Raw genomic sequence first — 22275 nt, forward strand, 5'->3', positions numbered from 1 at the left:
CAATTAAACAAAATGTCCCTTTAATAATTGTTTAACCAATTTTATTACCTACCTAAAAAATGTACTATATTATAAATATTAATTTACTTTTATAATTATAATATTTTATATATTTATTATTATATTATACTAGAAATATTATATTATATTATATCATAATATATGTATAATAATTTAATATTATATTAAATTATTATACTATAGCATACAATATTATACTACTGTATTATAATAGTATTATATTATATTATAATAATATTATACTATATCATTTATTTATGTATTAATACATATTATACTTTATTATGCTCTGTTGTATAATACTATGCAATGTTTTTTATGGTGATTTTGTCATGCCAAAAATACTTTCTCGGTTTGTTTATCAAACAGATGTTAAAGAGGCACAACATTTTTAAAATATAGTTACTAAACAGTAAACAGTTTTTTATAAAAAATTTATTCCGAAAAGTTATTAGAAAAGTCAAAAACAAACAAAATATTTTTTAAAAAATATTTTTTAAAATTATTGGAAAAATCCCCAAGCGAACCCACGCCGGCCATCTGAGATAACTAAAACTGTTCTGTATTATTATATAATGAGAAATCGACCATTCTGTCAGAAAAATGCTTCATCACATCACTTCATTTCCCACTCCAGGTGCAGTGATTGAGGGGACGGTACATGGGTTCTCCCTGTCACTCGTGTGATCTCGTATACCATCTGAGGCTGGGAAGCAGCACTCAGCCCTCTATTCGTACGAACAACTTCAATTATCTGTTTAAATTTTATTTAAAATCAATCTCAAGTGCCACGCACGTGTTCCTTGCCCCGTGAAAGACGTTACTTACTCACGTCTTGCAGTGAGACGCCGGTAATTAAAAAAAAAGAAAAAAAAAAGAAAAAAAAGAAGATGTTACCGGGTCCGGCACGCCATCTTCCGTCGTGTCTCGTTACCATCTTCTAACCGGACGGCTCAGATATACTTTTCCGGTTACGAGGCCCTAGCCCATCCGTACACGTGTGGAAGGGTCGAGAAGACGGGGAGCGTGCGACGCTTGCTTCCGTAATGCAGAAGGTTCCAGAAGCCAGACGTCACCCTCTCGTCGCCCCCGAAAAAGGAAGTCCCGGTCCTTTTCATTTTGGCAATCGAGAAAGAACCAAGGCCATTTGCGGAATTGGGGTACACAAAACTAAATCTCAGGCATCCGATTGTGACGTTGGAGATTTCCACCGATCGGACGGCTGAGATCGCGAACGGCACGAGTTCCCGGGCGGGGCATGTGTCATTCCGCGAAGACCTCGTGTGGGATTCCTCTCGCTGCTGAAGGCACCATTGCACCGCCCACCACCAAAGTCTTTTAATCCAGCCGGACGCGCGTCATCTCTCGCACGTACGAAAAATCAAGAATTTACTCCTAGAGTTTTTTACGAACCTCTTATCTTGCCGTTGTTTTCTAAATTTAGATAGGAGAGCGAGCCAGGGGTCCCCGCTCGACGCATGCCTCGCTCTCTCATCTCCTCTCCTCTTCAACTCTCTGCGCCAGGATTGATTCCACGAGAAGCAATCGCCGTTCCCCACGCCGACCCTCGCCCCCAACAGATCCGCGCAACCCCTGGGGCACGTTAAGCTCCCCGTCCGTACGCCAAACGGCGCAGGCTAGCATTCCCGGCGCACCCATTCTCTCTCTCTCTCTCTCTCGTCTCACTCCGCTCTCCCTAGCCGCCGCCGTCGTCTTCTTGGAGGGACCGTAGCGTGAGGTGGAAGCCCTAATCTTGATGGAGGCTGGGGACGGGAGCCGCGTCAGGCGGTAATCCGATCGGAGCCGATCTCGCCGCCCCCCGCGGGAGGAGGATGAGGAAGCTTGCGGAGCGGCCTCTGAAGGAGCTCTATGATCGCACCGGAAGGATCTCGGAACCGGAGGCATGTAAAGATATCGTCTTTTCGTCTAAAGATTAGCGTTTCTTGGTCGTCTTTTTGCTCGATCGATTGCATTTTTGTGAATTTTCGCGTTTTCCTTATCCCTTTTTTGTTGAATTCAATGGTCCTTGTGTTTGATCGGATTGGTGCTCTTCCTTTGAGCAGGGATCTCGATACTTTTTTTCATGAGTTTTTCACTGGATTTCATCAATTGGACTGGTTAATTAGGGTTTTTTTTCCTGTCTTTATGGGAGAAAGACCGGATCTCTCCTTTCTTTTTTCACGTCAATTCACTGTACACTGTGGTTTTTGATTTCAGGTGCATGATTGTGTGTTCTGTTATTAATGTAAAAGAGAGATGAAAGGTTTTTTCTAAAAAAAATATATCCTAATTTGCATATTTGCTATTCAGTCTTTGTTATATGAGAAGGTTTTATTGGAGACCATTGGATGAGTGTTTGTGGTTTGTCTACAGTAATACTTTGTTACTCTTTATCTTTGGTGTTCTTGGTAGTCAATTGCCGAAAAATTGCAAGTTATATGGTTTCTGATCTGCTTTCTAGATAACACCAGTCCTGCAAGGGAGTTGTCGCATCCAAGGACCTGTTGATGAGTCAGACCATGAATTTCAAAGGCTGAACTCGGTAAGAGGTGAACCTGGGATTTATAGGACAATTTTCTATTTTGATTTTATTTGGTGTATAGATCAGTTATTTATTTATTTTAACAAACTTATCTAACACCTATAGCATCTAGTTTCATCATGATGCAAATTTTTAATGATCAGTAAAGAACGTTTAATGGTTGCACTGGAATCTTTTGAGCACATTCTTGTATTTAAAGGAAAAAATTGCACGATGTTCTTGTTTTAAATTATCATGAAAGTGTTTTAGTTATTTAACTTTCAGATTATCAGCACACCAAAATGAGCTAATGAAACTTTAGTACATAAGGCGATTTGTGTTCTCACGTTGATGCTATTGCAGACTTGCTCGTAGTAGGATATGAGACGGTTCAGTCGGAAACTCCATGTAGACAAGATTTAGGTCGAGGGAATAACATTTAGCAACTTCACAAACTCTTGTTAAGCCTAAGACAGATTTGTTTAACCTGAGTGATTTATTCTTACCAAGACTGTGATAATACATGTGTGCTGGTTGTTTCCAAGTTCTTTAGACATCTGCCAATCTATCATACTTTGATATTGAGGAAGGACTTCTTCTTTTTTTAATTATTATTTCTATAGTGGTCGGTCTGTAGCCTTATGTAGAACTTTGTTGATCTCAAAGTGGATAGTATGAGTAGCAGTTTTTTAGCGTTATCTGGAATAAACTTAATATAGTGTAATTGATTAATATGACCTAATAACATGATTCACTGGTAGGATCAAGATGAAAGCAGCAGAGTACAAAGGAGTAGGGTGTACTTGTAAGAATTATATTTTATAATTTATACTTTGTTTCTTAAGACATTAGTGTTATGTATCATCTGTCAAAATCCATCTTCCTCCATTTATAAAATTTATGTTTATTTTTTGAACATAGTGGCTGCATGCTTTTGTTTTTTTTTGCTCAAAAAATCTTTCTCATCTTGTTTAATAATGAGGTCATTCCTCAATTTTCTTTGCTTTCTCCCTACTTGTGATCTTGAAATTTCAAAGATGGTGTTACGCATTAGCTATTATCATTCTTAATTTCTCCTTGCATTTTGCCTTCTCCAAAAAACGGTACTTAGGTGTTTAATTATCACTGAGAAAAAAGCTATTTGTATGGGTACATCTTTATAATGCCATTGCGCTTAAATTGATGGAAATTTATGCAACCTATCTGTAGACTAGTTTTTAAGGATTCATGTGTGACTTTTAACAGTTATGTGACCTCAAATTTTGTTTCAACTTCCAAGTGCCCCATAGCTGTTCAAGAATTTGAGCCATGATGCCTAAGGTGAAATTGGGGTTAATTAGTGATTCCTGCCTCGTGACATCACACTATAGAAATCTTCCTAATTGTGCTGGCTGCACTTGTGAATTTGTTCATCATTGAAAGATAAAACTGCATCTCGTACTTAAGTTTGTGTCACGCTGTAAAATATCATGGTTTAGATGTCATGAGACCATTGATAATATATTATATGTGATGTTTCCTGAGACCATCACATTGTGTGAAAGATCTTTCAATCATGTGTGTGGGTGCATGCACGTGTACAAATTGATATTCAATCCTGATGATTAATGTGTCCTTGTGAATCCTGATTTGTAGAGAAGTGCTCGAATGGACTAAGATGCCTCTTATGTACTCTTCCTCTTAGAATGGATGTGATCCTCAACAGTTGCAACATGCAAATTACTTGTGCACATTCAAGGATCTCTGTTCTCGAGCACATCACTAAAAAAATCCTGACATTGAAAACTTAATCATCTTTTTTTTTTTCTCCCTGTCGATAAAAGTTGAAACTTTATTATCTCTGCAGCAAGAAGTCTATTATGACTTTATGTTTTTTAAAACTATCGTTTGTTATTTCTACATAGAAAATTGTTGTTCGCTGTGTTTTTTTCCCTCAGTTTGTCTTGGGCTTCTGATTTGTGCCTTAAACCAGATTCCTCAGTTAAAATGGAGACAGCTTCATGGAATAGTTTGAGTTCCTGCATGGAATAGTTAGAGTTCCAAAAGAAGCTGGTTCGGTCTTGCTGACCTTTTTCCAGATGATCATAATACTTTTCATTGTGTGAGAATAGCTAAGGACCATTACTTAGGGAGTCTCAGCTTGCTGGCATTCCATCATGCAATATTTGAAAATTAAAATATATTCTTGTGTGTGGGAACGTGTCTGTGCGCGGGAACGTGTCTGTGTGCATGTGTGTTGAAAGGAAAAAGTTCTCGACTGTGTGAAAGCATTATTCGCTTTCATGATTTCTACCAATCTTTTGTTTAGGTGTTCGTTCCTTTATACTCTTTCATGTTGTACACTAATCATCCTTGTGTATTACTGTTTTAGATTTACTTACAGTCCTTTTCATGTAGAAGAGAACTTTGCTTGGAACTTATTGAAATTCCAAACACGAATCATCATACACAGGTTCATGTGCCTATACACTTCTCATGCATGTTGGTCCACATCCTTTACGTGTCATGTATACAAGTTGTTTCTGAAATTCTCCATTTACACTGTTTTTCATAGGATTTTTTACAATCTGAAAAAAGCTATATGTTTATAAACGATAGTCTTCAGATGAGGGCAGAATCTGGGACATGCAATGTGTGCTCTGCTCCTTGCTCCTCTTGTATGCATCGTAATATGTCAGCCATGATGTCAAAAGTTGAATGTGGGTTTTCTGACAATATCTATGAGAGAAAAGAAACTGATAGTTGTTCATTCATTGGTGTTGATGGGTTGCCTCCCACTAAGAGCAGAGCATGTGATAACCAGCAAAATGCAGCTAGTGAAACAAGCAATTTATTGAGCACAAGCTCGAGTCATGATTCATATTCTGAAAATGCTGAAAGTAAAGCAACTCTGAGGGCTTCTGCTATGTATGATGCATCTGAAGATGTAGACATACCTCCAAAAGTGTCTTTAGGAGGTGCAGCAGGAGAAGATCAGCCTCTTCGAAAGGCTACTGGTACTAGTCATGGGCTAAATCCCTCATGCCGTCACTCTGCATCTGATTCGCACCTTGGGATATTCTTACATCGAGATGAAGAGCAGCATGGAGCAGAATGCCATGGGGATAATATGTCATGCATCACTGGAGTCAGAGATGCCAATCCCCCAGCCTGTTATCGTAATGTTGACCTGGACAAGAAAGATACATCATGTAGTTCTGCATCAACCTATGATTTACATGCTAAAGAAAATGAAATGGAGGTACAGGTGGATGCCTGTCCTGGATCTCATCATCATGAAATAGAAGCAAGTGAAAGTAAATCAAGAGAACTAAATACATGCCCTCTGGAATCTTCGAGGAAGAAGAGCTCTGGCGGTAACTCTGTAAATGCTGTCTTTTCTCCCAAATCTGACCTTGTAGAGTTCCCTCCCACAAAAAAAGAATTGTCTACCAAAACACCGTCTTCACATTCCCATTCCCAAAGTGCATACATTGACCGTAGTCCTGATTCTAAGGATTTGGGAGGATATCTAACTTCTCAACATCGAGGAGAGCCTTCTGAATGCTCGATGAATGATGTCAAATCTTCACCTGGAGGACCTTTGGTTTCCATGAGTATTGATGGGCGCAATTCTGCTGCACTCCCAAGTTATGAAGACAGTAAACCAAGTCAAATCAGAGGTGACTCCTCTTCAAGGGTTTTAAAGAACCATGATTCATGCCTTGAAACTGAAGCTGTCATGGATGGTGAGAACCCATCAGATGAAGCTACTAAATGCAGGAACACTTGTGAGCAATTTGGAAAGAACAGTACCATATTGGAGGCATCCAATGTACAAGAGCCTGACATGCAACCGCGCCTGATCACTAAGGGGGAAAATTCTGAATCAGACAGTGGATTAGATGATGTGAGTTCCTTCTCTGTTCTTTGCTCAATTTGGCTATCAAATGATTATAGAAATGCCTGTTCCTCCTATTAGGCACTTTTGGTACCTTTAACTATATTCCTTGCTTGTTTGAAATCCTCTTTTACCAGTTCTATGCTTTGTTTATAAAATCTTGAGTTGAGGTTATCTGTGATAAACCAGTAAATATTCCTGAAATATGAAAAAGACACTTCTGCTGCTATGTAGGTGCTGAGGAGAGTTTGTTTTGTCCCATTTTGTGCACGCACCTTCTATGGGTGCTTGTTTCTTAGAATTGTGTGATTATTAATGTAAGGAAAGACTTAAAAAACACTGCTTCTGGGTTTTGTGAAGCAAAATAATTTTAGTTAAATCAGCGAGTGCAAGCTAAAAATTTATACTCGTCCTTATAAGACCTGTGAGATATAATGATTGCAAGTTAAATTACTTAAAGAAGGATTCAGTATTATGGTTACTTAGACTTTTAGTTAAATCAGCCAGCATTTGCCTTTACCATGCCATCCCAAATTCTAGACTGATGACTTATTTCTTTTAGCCCAGAATTTCATCCCAGTAGCTCAAGTTAAATGCATTGAAGTCCAAGGCCAACCACCTCCCTTAAATTAGCAATATCACAATTTTTTACCATTGTATATGAGAACTTATAGCTGGCTTGTTTGTTTGTGTACCTGGATGATCTAGTTTCTGATGTTATGTTTTAATTATAAAAGTTTCTATAGGAGCTAGTGACTTACTGTGGCTTTTTTTTTTCGTGGTTGGCATTAATTTTTATATAAATTTGATTTGAAGTTTCTAATATTTAATGCTTTGTCCAGAACTTTAAAACTGAGACATGTAAATTTTTGGGGAGCCTATCTGAAGCAGGGTTCAGATTTGTAGTTTAAGCTGAAACTAATTTATGACTCTAAATATGCTGTATATGTGCGTAGTTTGTACTAATTTCTTGTATGCTGCGAATCACTCTTTTCTCGAATAAACTTAAATTTGGCAAGTTCCAAAACATTTGGAAGCCCCAGATGACAGTTTCTAGAGAGATCTTAGAGATCAGTTAACTTTTTGACATAAAATTTGGTGTCTTAGATGTTTTTTTTACATGATTGTTTGACTATTTAATTTTGAGAAATATCTTTTTTTTGATTTAATTGCTTTGAAAATTTTAATCATTTGTTAAGTACATGTTCTTTTGTAATATATATCCTTTATATTGCCAAGAAAAGGTCCTAAAAAATGTAATCTTTCAATGCTTCTTCCAAGGCCTTTAATTTTCTAAATGTGCAAAATGTTCTTTGACTAACCTACTATATGGCTGTAGTGCAATGACATAAAGCCTCTACAAACTCTTAAAATCAGGGTACTGTGCGAAATCATTATGGAATAAAAAGTATTTGTGTTAAGAGTTATCATACATTGTCAAGAAGCTGATGTATGATGTATTTGCTCCAGATGAGGATTGCAAGAACTCTTTTCTTTGGAAGAAATTATAATCTTTATCACTACATATATAATTAGGGTTTTGTTTAGGGCTTTATTACTGGATTAATATCATGCACCTAACATATACAATAATAATATCGTATTCTGAAGAAAAGGTTGGGGGGGGGGCGCTTAGAATATCTCAAGGGAATTTTTTGCAGTGTCCCCTTCCATATAAGAAATAAATGATAGTTATCGGTGATAATAAGATTAAAGGCCTAGTATTGGTTTTTCACCTCGGTTTGGTCCTAGGTCGGTACGATGTTGAGATGGCGGAAAATGACCATTAACAATAGGAATGAAGAGAAAAAGATTAAGAAAATGATGTCCCATGATGTTAGGCTATTCTAAAGTGTTGGGATGCAATCATCCCAATTTGTCCTGGCTGGAACTGATTGGGATGGTTGGGATGTCCTAGTTTATGTGAGAATTGGTGACCTGGGTGCATCCCGGGTGCCATTCTATCATTGGACAGTATGATATGAGTGGGACATACTGGGACCCAAATCTTGGATGATGCTGCCTTCCACCACCCTACGTCGACCCCTCCCTCCCTCCCTCCCTCTCTTACACTTTAAAGTCTAGGAACACAAGCTAGCTGATAATCCATAATATACTTGAATCACATCAGTCTCTTTCATGGATTCAAATCCAGCCTAAGGCTTGAAACTAGACTACTTGCAAGATAGATTCGTGGGCTTCAAGAACAAGCCTAAGCTTGAGGAGATCAATTAAATTTCATGTCTGTCTTACTCCCCAAATCCCCTTTTTTTACTTTTGTTTATTAAAAGAAAACACGGACTATATTGATGAGGTACTCTCTCATAGTTGCCCAGGCAGATGGTATCATTGAGGCAATTATAAAATCATGTAGGTAAACTATTATGGTAAGAGTGTTAGGGGCTTAGAGCTAATATTGGAAATGTTGATCAAAGTGTTGCTTTGTATTTACTTGTAAAATAAAGGTGTGGGATTGAAAGAAATAGAAACGACAGATATTCATTCTTCATGTCATATTGTTAGTTATGCAATGTGATGATGTACTCTATTATAGTTGCTTGAGCATTTGGCTATAATTCAGGCTGTTATAAAATTGTGTAGGTGAATTATCATAAATGCAGATCAAAGTGTTGCTTCTTACTCCCTAATAAAATTAAGGGTTGGGATTGAAAGAACCAAAATAACAAAAATTTGCTCTACATATCATATTGCTAGTTATGCAACCAACAAGCTTGGGAGTTGGGGCAGTAGGATTTGATTTGGTTGCCAATTGTAGGAAGACATTCAGGAGGATCAGTGAAGTGAGGTGGACAAAGGATTTATGGGAGTTTTATGGAAATTCTGTTGTTCGGTTAAAACTTGGAAAGGCATGGAAAGGAAAGACAGATGAACGGTAGCATCTGTTTTGGCCTGCAAAGAATATTGACTGAATTCATCATTAAGTATTAAGAACACTTGTCATTTTGCAACCATGATTGGATCCATTAGAAGCAACTTAATCAGAATGAGACTGCGATGTGAAAAATCTATAATATATGCGAGACTATTTTAAATAACTAATCCAAATTTCAGATAAATGCTCTAGAAGACTCTTGGTAAGTTCAGTTACCTAAGCTTAAGCTCTTCACTGAGATGATTAAAACAATTAAGATTTATGTTCATCCACCATGCTTGATGAGTAGATTCATTAAGTTGACCCAAGGTTGTCAGACTGCCTAGACAAGTCCAAGCAGTGGAAAGTTTATATGGCTAGGCGGCTTCCTCGGTGCTTAAGCGGAGGAGGAAATCATTCCAAGCTTTTATTGTAAATATCTTTAGTTCATATGCATAAATAAGAATGTGCATATATCCTATATTTATCCATTTTCCCACCAATATTGGTATTATGAAACCTATTTTTCATATTTAAAAACTTTAAGTACCAAACCCTGCAAGAGGAGATTTGCAGCAGTGTTGCTCCATTATAGTAGTCAACATGTTGCAGAACATAGCTAACACCTAGCAAGAAGCTGGGAAGAGGAGGGTAGAAAGTACCAGCCAGAAGGCTACAGGGCCACAACTAACAATTATCAAGGAAGCGGCAAGTAGAACAAAGGCTAGCAAGCAGAATGAAAAAGAGAAATTAGGGGAAAAGGGGAAAAGAATGGGTAGATGAAGAATGGGTAGGAGTAGAAAAGGAGAGAAAAATCAAAGGAAGGATAATGAGAAGAATAATATGAAGATTGATCAAAGAAAGAATAAACAAATATATATACACAAGTTTGGCTCTATTGCTGTGGCCACTGCAACCATTATTGCTACTTGTGGCTGCTGGCTGACCTATTGGCAATCGTCGATCAGCCCTCTTTCATTTCCCTTATGGGGCTTAAATAGGGAAAGAATGTAGGAAACGAAATCTTTAAAGCAATAGGGTATAAGCAGGCTTTGGCAGTCTGGCCAAATTAAGTGCCTAGGCTGCTGCTTTTCACAACATGTGTCAATCTATGGTCTATTGGATTAGGCCTGTTGTATCTACAACCTGGTTTAATTTCAACTCAAAAGTATGATTTTCGAAATGATTTTTTTCTATTGCTATTGAATGAATGATTTCATAGACAACAAAGTCTTGGTGCATCCTCAACCACGTAGTGGTTTCTTGGAGGGGTCCGAAAATGGGAGCTGCAAGGTGTAACCGTCACAAGGTTGCTCTGCTGGCTCTTTTAGTAGCTGTGTAATTGCAAATATGTTGTCTTATTATTGGCAGGGCTGTAAGGAAGTTGATATTTAACATTTGTGCACTAACCCAAATGCTGGGTACTATTGCATGGCTGGTCATATTCGCTAGAGGATAATAACACTTATATGAATTCTGGATCAACTAGTGCTGGCTTTTCAACATTATTGGAAAGATATATGAGATTAAGTATATACATGTTTTGTTTAATGATGAGTTTTTGCTTGTCAGATCAGATTAGGACACGACAATTGCTTTTTCTAAATTTATGGTGTGCATGACACCTCTTATGTGAGCCTTATTCCATCAATAATGGGCCTATTTAATGATTATGTCATTACACTTTGGTTAACAACGAATCATATCTCATCTCTCTAGAATACTATTTGTATGCTCTACTCTTTGTCAATAGAGAAAGGAAAGTTTACAACCAACACATTGCTGTCTACAAGGGGCATAGACATATCTTTATTTCTACTTTCTTGCTTGAACTGACCCCAAGCAGTTAAGTCTTTCTAGTAATTACTATTTTACATAGCTACCATAGAGGTGATGCTTATGTTTTGGTTTTTGATAGTTATGCATATATAATACGATCATTCAAATTGTGTGGGATAGGGCCATCCCTAATTTTCCCGCAGAATAGGATGCACCGCATCACACCCTGTCCTGATAGTTGCCCAATTTTTATAATTTTATAAAAATGAAATATGCATTAAAAAATTATAGTCTTGTAGCCTTGATCCTTACTGACAATATATCACAATTTCTGTAACTTTGGCCAAATTAATGGCAAAAAAGGCTGCTCACCTTGACTATGATCTTTCTGGTGTTGAACAACCAAATGTGGTTGTCAAACTTGGGTTTGGGTAACGTGAGACTCTCTTTTCCTTCCTCTCCCTTATTCTGTCTTTCTCTCTTCTCACTCTCCTCAGTTTGGCAGCATTGGGTATAAGATAGCTTTTGCTATCTGTCACATTTTTATTTTTTCTTTTGAATATCCAATATTAATACTCGATACTTAATGTCTGGTGAAAGTTTTATGACAATTATTTTACTATGAAGTGATGAACTAAAACCCTTGGATTGCAGCTTCATATTTGTTGGCTTTTCTTATGTTGCAACTTGTCTATGTGATATATATTATTCCATTTGTTTCAGGTAAAGGTATGTGATATATGCGGAGATGCGGGCGTGGAAGAACTTCTAGCTACATGTAGTAGATGCAGTGACGGTGCAGAGCACACGTAAGCCCTTATCGATTTTCAGACATGCTGTATCTAATTAATTTGTCTCTTAATATGATTTTTGTTTGTGGCTAACACTTGAAAACTGTTTGCTGTTAAATAGTTATTGCATGCGAATTAAGTTGGACAAAATTCCGGAAGGTGAATGGTTATGTGAAGAATGCCAACTCAAGGAGGATGCTGAAAACAAAAAAGTGGATAAATCTGATTCATTTTCTGGAACATCAAAAGTAGATATCTTGAAAGAAAACAGTCAGAATTTTGTGAGCAATTTGATCCCTAAGATTTTACCTAAGTTGGATATTGAAGCTATTGATACAGAAGTGAGAGGGTCTACTAAAGGAATGCAAAGTCCACAAAAATCAGGCAAGAGCCATGCAGACAGTCCGGAGGTTACTTCAATGAACAGCAAAATGATTCCTGAAATAGGTGGTGGGTCCATAGGAATAGCCAGTCCAAGGAAAAATGCTGTCATTTCTCGAGAAAGTTCATTTAAGAGCCTGGATATGGGAAAGGTAAAGCCAACCAACCTGGTTCCATCTTCCAAAGGTCAGTCGGCAAATAGTTCCCAGGCCATCTCCCGCTCACATACCTCAAACTCTAAGCCATCAAAGGTTCAACCGCAACTTCATTCAACTCGAGGTAAATTTCCATGAATTATATGTTACATAAAATACCCAGACAATTTTCTGCTGAATCTTGCTCCACCTTTGTAGAGTAGTGAAGTTTTAAATTTATAGATCTTTTCTTTTTGCAGGGCCACTTTCAAAGCAGCTTTCATTTGACAACTCATACATGAAGCCAAAGGTCAAACAGTTGATCAACAATTTGCCTCAGAAGCAAAAAATTACGAGAGAAGCTGTTTCTAGCAATGGTAGGAAGGATGAAGTAGTCAAAACAATGATGAAGTCTGCATCGTTCAAAAGTGTAAGTTCAGGCCTCTCCAATATTGAATCGTTAAATAGAACCCAATCATTTAAATCACCTCAAGCTGATGAACCTAGAGGCTGGAAACTGGTGAAAGAAAGGAATATGAGGGAAAGGAAGAATTCTTTTGTTCTTGATCGCCCTGCTGGCACATCTACTGCAAAGATGGATCTGAAGATTTCACAGCATAGTGGAAATTTAAGTAATAAATCTGAACAAGACATACTCAGCATCAAAAAGGGACTAGAAAATCCCAAGGATTTAGGTACAGATATGTCTCTAGAGGACTTGTAACTGGCATCTCCTTTTGCTTAGTTCCATTATGACACTGTTTAAATAGTAACTATGTTCATTTTTATTTTGCTGTTGGAATAGGACGTACTGAGGTGAAGAAGCAGACATCAAGTACTTCTAAAAGATATGAATTGTGCAATTCTGAGGATCGAAGGCTATGCCAAGTTGTCCCTAGGGAAGGTTCTTGTGCAAATCCCACTGCTGTTGATAGATCACGTGGTGATGCTGACTTGGTACTGCAGCGCAGTATGCCTCAGGTCCAAGAATCCTCCCCTCAAGAAGATCAAATCAAGGATTCTACCCATTCTAGCAGTTCAAGGCAGGCTGTTTCAAGTGACAGTCGAGTATTACTTTGTCATAAATGTAATGAAACAGGTCATGCAACTCAGTTTTGCCCGATTGACAAACTTCGCATATCTGCTCTTAAACCTTCTGCTGATAGAAGTTTAAGGGAAAGCAGTCATAAAAGCAATAAATGGAAAGATGCAATTGAAGCAGCAAAAACTAGAACACAGAAGAGAAATAAATTGTCAGACCAGTCTGTGTGTTCAACGCCGAGTACTGAAGTGAGTTGTGAAGTAGCTTCCAAAGATATCCAGTCAAACTCAAGTGGTCTGAAGAGCTTGCCTCTGGAAGGGACATCTGATGGGCAAGCTGATTTGAGAAGCTTTGATGCTGATTTTGGCATAAGAGAACCTGTGATTGACATGCAGCAAGCCAAACACCCTGTTGAAGCCTCATGTCTTCCTAAAGCAAGTGATTCCAATGCCATTCTTACCAATTCTGATGGTTCAAATGCGAATCCTTCAACTAGAATTTTGCTTGATCAATCTTCTCTACTTGCATACCCGTTTAGAGCTTCAGGAATCCCAGAACATGAATATATATGGCAGTATGATATCTCTCAACTCTTTATTTCAGAAGGCTTATTGAAGAGTTCAAATTTGTTTCTCATAATTAACTGAACTTTCTTTGCAGAGGGGGTTTTGAGGTGCTTAGAACTGGAGGACTTCATGAGTTTTTTGATGGGATTCAGGCTCACTTGTCAACTTGTGCATCACCTAACATGCTTGAAGTGGTCAGCCAGTTTCCTTGCAAACTGCAACTAGACGAAGCTCCTTACCTTAGGTTGTGGCCATTGCAATTTCAGGGAATCAATCCTAAGGAAGATAATATTGCCATTTTTTTCTTTGCTAAAGATATCGAGAGGTTGTTTGATGTTTTTGTTTCCCTTTTTTTTTATAAATTATTATTTTTATTATTACTAAGATCTAGAATTTTATAGATACTTTTTTGTTGGTTTTGATACAGTTATGAAAGGACTTACGGGAAGCTGTTGGAAAATATGCTTAAAAATGATTTAGCCCTTAGAGGGAATATCAATGAGGTTGAGATTCTTATTTTCCCATCAAATAAACTACCAGAAAACTGCCAACGTAAGAAACAGCATTTATGTATTTAACCATAGTAAGGGCATTTATTTGATATAGCTGTGCTTTTGATAGACTGTTTATGTGCAAACATGATTTTATATGTTTTCCTTCCCTCCATCTAGTATTGCTAGTCACATCTTAGAAGTGAGAAGATGCTCTTTGTTCTTTTCAGGTTGGAATATGTTATTCTTTCTCTGGGGTGTCTTCAGAGGAAGGACAGAGTGCTCAAAAATCCTGCCTGATTTACAGAAGCAGACTTGTCAGTTCAAGTTAAGCACAGATCCCTTGGTTCAAAAAATTTCTTCCCCTCTCTTTGAAGCTTCTACCTCTCAGAAAATAAATTCCCATGAGAGTTCAGTCAAGGAATTATCTAGGAATATTTCCCATGAGAGTTCAGATAACGAATTATCTAGGAATAATAGATCAGCCAACATGGAAGCAGTGAAATCCAATATTTGGGTGGATTTTCAGCCTATTTCTTCTTCTGGTATCAAGGATAAGATCTGCAACAAGCATGAGTCTTCTTTTGTTCAAAATACTTCGTGTCAGCTGGCTTCAGGTTCGATTCCTCTAAGCTGCTCGTCGGATATCCGAGGCCAGCTGTGCAGCGTGCTTGGTACTTGTCCAGAGCCTGACCTTCCGATGAGTACCAAGGACTTCTGCCCTGCATTGAAAGGCGAGGCCATGTATCTGGTAAAGCTTTATTTTCCCGAAGGATTGAAGTCTAGAATGCCTTTTGCTTATTGATTGTAATTACTGCATGTAATGTCTTCATTGTCAGAATAGCTTACAATTTCTGGTGAAATATTTTGAATCACTATTTTTATACACTGCATCTGCTATGTTGCTCATATGCATTATGTGATTACTGAACTCTACACCTTTTAGCTTACACCGCCGTCATCATCATCATCATCATCTTATTTTTTATTTGGTGTTGTTTCGGAGGGTGGGGGAGGGGGAGATTTGCTCCAATTTTGCACAGATTACATGAGCATATTTATATCAGCATACCTGTAGTTGTTTTGGGGTTGTTTACATGTTTTTGGAAATTAACATGTTTATTCATGTCATTGACTCCAGTTGCCAAAATTGTCGCGACAAATGAAAATTCATACACAGATACATACCATCATATTACTGCATATATATATATGTGTGTGTGTGAATGAGCTTATGTTTCTGACAATTCAGCTTGGACTCGCAACTGCCTAGTTGTGCCATTTTTAAGTTATGTCCCAGTTATCTAAACAACAACCTGTTTTTTGGATTTTTTTTTTTAATTGTAGAAGGCTGACCTGATTTAACATGACTTCACATATCGCGCGCGCGCGCGCGCGCACACGAACATATATACATGTATGTATGTATGTGCATGCATGCTCATGTTTCTAACAGTTCAGCTTGGACTTGCAAGTGCCTAGTTGTGCCATTTTTAACTTAATGTCCCCGTTATCTAAACAACATCCTGTTTTTTGGATTTTTTTTTCTAATTGTAGAAGGCGGACCTGATTTGACATGACTTCACCTTCAACCCCTTGTCACTTATAGATCGATCCACAATAGGCAAGAAGAATCACTAGTAGGTATATAGTTGTCAAAGGTGTTTTGGTGGTTTCTGTGTTATAGGGATCTATGGCATTCATAGGTGTGCCTGATTGTTCTAAATAGCTAAGGACGGGGTAAATATCTGGATTCTTAGATGGTCAAGGGCATCCTAGTTTGCATGAGGCTCCCATCATTGTGGGTCTAGGGAAGGTCATATGTATGCAGCCTTTCCCTCGTGTAGAGAGTCTTGTTTCCATGTTTTGATCCTGTGACACCCAGAAAGAAGCAACCTTACCATTGCGCCAAGGCTCGCTCTTGCTTCATAGATGGACTATAAGAACTGTTGGGAAAGTTGAGGTTTGACACTGTTTAATCTTTAGGCCATGTTGATTGAGATTTTATTCATGGCTCGTGGTTTTGATGGCTATTTTATTATTGGTTCCATGCCTCTGTATAAGTGTGTATAAGGTACTCACAACTGTGTGTGGCAAGAGTGATACATGCAAAAAGAAGGCCTATATGTCTGTCAGGATTAAATGTGAAGCAGAACTTGGCCAGGGACTAATAAGCAGCAGTTAAACAAAGGACTGTCGATCAATTTGCCTTCAAATTTAGGATGATGAAAAACAGCTAAATTGGAAGAACAAAGGTGGACGAAAAAGTGGAGAAAGAAAGACACTAGGAAAGGTAAAATGGAATAACAAAATAAAGTAATAGAAAGAAAAAGGCAAATGAGAAAACCTTGGAATGAAAGAGTTTCTATTGGGCAAATAAAGTGAGGAAGCATAAGAGGGAAATGATCAGGATAAATATGAAAAGGAAAAGAAAGGAGGAAGAGGATGAAGAAGAAGAAAAAAGAATAAAAATGGCAGATCGGTCTTGTAAGGAGCAAACAATGTCAACTAACCTTCATCTTTCTTGAGCTAGAATGTTGATTGACTTAGAAGCAATAGTTGGATGACGCGAGTTATGTAACATCTAAGTCATCAATTGATGTAAACTAGAGCTTATTATAATTATGTAAGTTAAAAATATGAACCTAACAGAGAATTAATACTTGTGTATTAACATTACCAACAAGTCCTATTTTAGAAACAAAAATTCTAGCCCTTTTCCAGCAATACACTTTGAGCATGTCCTTACGAATTATTTCTGTACTATCTTGACATTGCTAAGTGAATGAATTACTTAAAGCAGTAACAGTTAAGATTAAATGTGAATTACTTAAAACATGCGAAAAACTATGGAGAACAATGAGGCTACTTGGTTAATCATTTATATTTCACAATGTTCTGATGCTCAACTTTCTAGGATTAGTATTTCTATTTCTATATTTACAAATTAAAATAAAATCTTTTGGTTTTTAAGCCAAGGATTCATATGTGACATAATTTTAGAGCATGTCATTTGTAATATTTGGATCAAGGTCGGTTGAACTATACTTGTCCTTCAATTATATCTTTCAAATTGTCTACACAAACTATCCTTCTCCCCTGAAAAGAGATTTTTGAAAATATAAAAATGTAACTCTTGGGCTACGGGTCAAGTTGGTCATTTTTCTCACCCCCCCCGGGGAAAAAGTAAGTGATGGAGATAGCTCCACTCCATCAGAATATTTCTTAGCCATAGGATTGATTGGTCCTCCATTGGGAACGATCCATAGGGCTAAGGACAGAACATAACATGCAAGGCGATAGATTCTATGAGATTCTTCCTGAATGGGAACCCGTGAAGGAAGATTGCAGAACTCCGTTGTCATCAGAGAACCCTCAACTCCTCCAAAGAAATGGTAACTCTTTTTTTTGATAATACCTCTCTTCAAAAATCATGCTGAACCAGCCGGTTCAGGATGTACTGAATCGGACTAGTCGGTTATTGGCACGATTTAGTGCATCAGTTCAAAATGGAGGGAGGGGGAGGAGAGAGAGGAAAAGAGAGAGGGAGGAAAGGAGGGAGGGGGAGGGAGAGGGAGAGGGAGGAAAGGAGGGAGGGAGAGGAAGAAGGGCTCGAAAGCCCTCTTCTTATCGGTAGGGGGTTGCCCCTATTTCATTTTGAAACAGGGACAAGCCCTAATTTTTTTTTTGAAAATCTTGAGCTAAATTTGGCAAACATCCTCTCGCGCTTCCCCTCCCTCTCCCTCCCCACCATCCTCCATCACTTTCCCCCTCTCTCCCTCCTCTCTCTCTCTCTCTTTCTCTCTCTCCTCCCTCTCCCCCTGCTTCGCTGGCTCTCCTTGTGTTGGTACATCTCAGAATGGTAAGGTATGGATCCATACCATACCGAACCAATTGCCAGTTAGTACGCCCTCCGATGCCAGTTCGACGGATCTTGAATTGTGGATTTATGGTTTTATTATTTTTAGGCTAAATAGAGGGTGGGCCTTGAGGCGATAATAAGGTTTCTACATTGTGATCTAGGTGTCATCGGTTTGAAACATGGAAACAGCCTCTCTACATGATGGGGTAAGGCTGCATACATCTAACGCTCTCCAAACTCTGTAATGGCGGAAATCTTGTGCACTAGAGCGTTTTTTTTTTGTTTTTAGACTGAAAGCGTAAATGCATGAAACATTTTTAAATTCAATTGTTAACTAACCAAAAAATTATGAATAACTAAATAACATTCGAAAATTTTTCAACAATCATGTTGAAACACCTAACAATGCGAATACCTATAATAGTATGGTTACCATCATATCAAGTTCCAACATCTAACTTTTACTTTACAAAAAATCAAAAATTTTAGAAAGACCACAATTAGATATATTTCACCTAAATGCCTATATTATTCAAGGTAATATCTAGCTAATCTGAACTTAAATCTTGCAAATCCAGTATTTAGGGAACTCATCTCGTACATAATACATAGAGACCCTTTTGTCATGTAAATAACCTAACAGAGGGTTAAAATGTCTTCTATCAAAAAAAAAAAAAAAAACCTAAAAAGTCATCTTTAGGAAAACTTCCTTTTACTTGAACTTCTCCAATTAAAAGTTGCATGTTAAGACTTGTGAAAATACTTGTTAGAGGTAATGTTTCTCATCCATGAGTTAGTCTTCTCTTTTATTGAAGAAAGAGGGATGACTCAAAAATTGATACAATCTAGACTATTTGTTTAAAGAAATGGAGAACTAGCTCATTTCAGTCATTATAGCTAAAATTGGATGAAATCAGTTAGTTTTGGCCAAATGTTACCGAAACTGAGTGTAAGGACACTTGATGGGTGGATATGGGTATGTTTTTGTGTTTATATTTGTGCATATCTTTGAGTTATATTTAAAATACTTTTTATCAAAAGAAAAGGAATCATGCAATACATTTATAGATGCTGCTGAGTCCAAATATCATGCAGTTGTCATTCTGTTTTCAAAATGTCCACTTCAAATCCATTCTGCAGTTTGGCATTAGGAGATCTGATTGACATTGTTACAGATGTTTGATGATGCTTTTCCCAATGAGCCCTGAACATTCGCCAGTTTATGTGTGAATGTGGAATGGCATTTGAGTGTGGTTTCTGATCGGAGGCTCATGTCATTTGTTAATTTGCACGCCCCTGTGCCATGTCACAAAATATTTTAATGCTCATCTAGTATATAACATTGGTTCAACAAGGACAGTTGTATTCTAGCTTTTCCAAATTTAATTCACCTATGACCACTTCTCACTTTTAACAACCTGGTGTTTGTGGATATTTTAATTGAAAGATGTTGATACCTTTTTTTTATTTTTGGGTGGTGGTGTTTTTTTTTTTTTTTGGGGGGGGGGGGGGGGGGGGTGCGGTTAATCAACATTTGACTTGACTACGATAGTTAAATATTTGTTGGTTCTAATCATGAGGCGGGCCTTAGCATAAAGGTAAGGTTGCTCCAATGCGACCTGGATTTCATGGGTTTGAAGCACGAAAACAGCCTCACCGCATGCATGGGTAAGGCTATGTACATCCGACCTTTCCTTGACCTTATAGTGGTAGGAGCTTCGTGCACTTTCTTCTGATCATAAGTGGTGTTAATCTCTAGTATTTATTCACATTTGAATTATCTCATGAGTTAATTTGCGGTCAATTTATACCTTCATTATGTTTAGATTGCAGTTGCTTTTGTGGCATGAGATCCTCATAGCTTTACCCATTTGCATGCAGGAGAAATCTGGTAGTGATATTGATGGCAGAACCCCAGTCCACATTCATGCAACTAGCATAGAAAATATGAACAGTGCATTGCCTTCACAAGCAATATCTTCATATTTTGGACAAGGTGATTTTTCTTCCAATGATGTTTACATTATTTGTTCAGGATATTTCTGCTCAATTTCTTTTTGCTTGCTCAATGAACAGATGGTGAAGGCAGAGGAAATGGTGAAAGGATGAGGGAGAAAGAAGGATCAATCAAACTTGAAGCTTGTATAGATAATGAGCTGCAGGAACATCTGATGGAGATCGACCACCTCGGCTGGGAGTCAAGGCCTAGCCGGAAACGTGCACACTCATCTTCCATGCAGACGGTTACGCGTGCTTCTGGTGAACCCTCAAAGAGCACTGATGAAATAATGCTTTGGAGTGAGAGAGCAAACTTCATTTCTCTTGAAGATGAAAAAGAATACAAGAAGATGAGGAGTCGCAGCGAGATACATGCTAATAGTAGTTCTAGGGATGAAAATACAACTAATAATTTATCATCTCAGATACATACTTTGCTATCTAGCTATGTTGATGAGCAGCAAAACATTCATGGTTTCTGCAGTGGAACAGGGATGACTGAGAACCCACGGTGCGCTGAAAAGTTTTTCTTTCCAGCGGATTCGGGTCCTGTCAGAAATGTTGTATCAGAGAACTTCATACATGTTCTTTCTTCAGATGACGAAGACGTGCCAGAGTCCAGTAGTCCAGATCTTGAACTAGCACTTGGGGGCAAGAAGAAATCATCCGAAAAGGAAGTCTTGTCATTGCTTTTCCCTTTGGCTGACAGAAAAAGCAGCCAAGAAAAACTCCCTGGTCCTGCAATGGATGGTGAAGATGATATGTCAGCATCCCTCTCTCTATCCCTTGCCTTTCCTGGCACAGAGAAGAAACAAAAAGACAAACCCATTTTAAGAACGGAGCAGCTTTTGCCGGAGAGGCCTCGCGTTAATACTTCTTTGCTTCTATTTGGCAGGTTTACTGACACTTGAATCCAATTGGGAGCGTATATGCCTTGTAAATGACCACCTCAGTATACCTAGAGCCTCACAAGGGGCATCACCAGAGCTCTTGCCCATATGTTCATAACCATACAAATGTTTTTCCTTTTTTCAACTTTTTTCTTTACTTTTCTTTTCGCTTCTTTCTTTCCCTAGTCCTTGCTTCTAGAGTGCAGATTTACGGCTGTTTGTATATAAGAGAAGGAAAGCCACAATGTTAAAATTATGCAGAAACTCCATGGATATGTTACTGCAAGTCCTCATAATTATATGTTTCGTTTGTTGATTCATGCTTATCCAAAGTATGAATATTTCAGGTGGTTAGCGGTGGTCTAAATTTGATTACTAGTGAGATGCTAATGATGACGCACACCTTAAGTGTCCAGCTTGTTACAGGGATAAGGTGCGTGCTGCTGTTGTGGTATGCTGAAGTGTGTTCAGCTCCCAATGCTAATAGTCTATTCCTCGCGCATGCCATGCGCTGGTATTCCTTTTGTTACGTCAATGCGCCCTGCTTCTATTAGTATCATTTTCTTAGGTTACAGTTTGTATCGGGCTGGGAGTTGCTTGAGGAGCTAGGCAAATGTTTGGACTACATCAGATGATATGCTCATAGAGAATGCTTGATGGCCTAAAGATGCATCTGCAATCTGAGGCAACTGACATGCTAAACTATTTGTGGTTTGCTATTGTTTGTTGCAGCATCTACTTAAATTTTTCTGGCACTACCTACAATTGCTTAGAGGAGAAAAAGATATGCATGAAGATGAGAAAAATATGACGCCTCTACGAGATGATATCTGATACATTTAATCTTGGGCTCTGTTTACATGTATGTTTTCAGATTTCCTTTGGTTTTGTCTAGAAATTAGCTTCCATGACTCTCATTGATCATGTTAGATATGACGGAACGTCTGTTAGACACTGAGCAGTTCATGAGCTAAAATTTTTCCGTGAGGCATCCAGACCTTGTAGCACTAGCTTGCATGGCAACTGCATGCTTGAGCTACAAGAGCG

General features: G+C 38.1%; 1 protein-coding gene across 15 annotated transcripts; it reads left to right on the forward strand.

The window, feature by feature from the left end:
- The first annotated feature begins 1388 nt into the window (after nt 1-1388).
- Nucleotides 1389-21569, forward strand: LOC103711790 (protein PARALOG OF AIPP2-like). 15 transcript variants are annotated; one of them, XM_039119054.2, is made up of 13 exons: nt 1389-1922; nt 2483-2563; nt 4914-4994; nt 5097-6431; nt 11797-11882; nt 11986-12524; nt 12640-13074; nt 13185-13995; nt 14082-14312; nt 14415-14539; nt 14709-15229; nt 20222-20336; nt 20417-21569. In XM_039119054.2, exons 1-13 carry the CDS (start codon nt 1854-1856, stop codon nt 21247-21249), a joined length of 5262 nt encoding a protein of 1753 aa, XP_038974982.2. In that variant the 5' UTR covers nt 1389-1853; the 3' UTR covers nt 21250-21569. The 15 variants fall into 15 exon arrangements, with proteins under 15 accessions (XP_038974982.2, XP_038974999.2, XP_038974985.2 ...); XM_039119057.2 differs by having other exon boundaries at nt 1468-1926; XM_039119056.3 differs by having other exon boundaries at nt 1702-1926; nt 2493-2563.
- The last annotated feature ends 706 nt before the right edge of the window (nt 21570-22275 follow it).

This window comes from Phoenix dactylifera, chromosome 3 (genome assembly GCF_051530095.1).
Source record: "Phoenix dactylifera cultivar Ajwa chromosome 3, Ajwa_hap1_PhDact_Kaust_v1.1, whole genome shotgun sequence".
Taxonomy (NCBI): Eukaryota; Viridiplantae; Streptophyta; class Magnoliopsida; order Arecales; family Arecaceae; genus Phoenix; species Phoenix dactylifera.

Bases quoted from the DNA above. Each gene is read 5' to 3' on its own strand.
- LOC103711790 (XM_039119054.2), top strand. From the start codon at position 1,854: ATGAGGAAGCTTGCGGAGCGGCCTCTGAAGGAGCTCTATGATCGCACC. The intron at 1,923-2,482 runs GCATGTAAAGAT...TCTGCTTTCTAG, and splicing joins GAAGGATCTCGGAACCGGAG to ATAACACCAGTCCTGCAAGG. The intron at 14,313-14,414 runs GTTGTTTGATGT...GTTTTGATACAG, and splicing joins TTTGCTAAAGATATCGAGAG to TTATGAAAGGACTTACGGGA.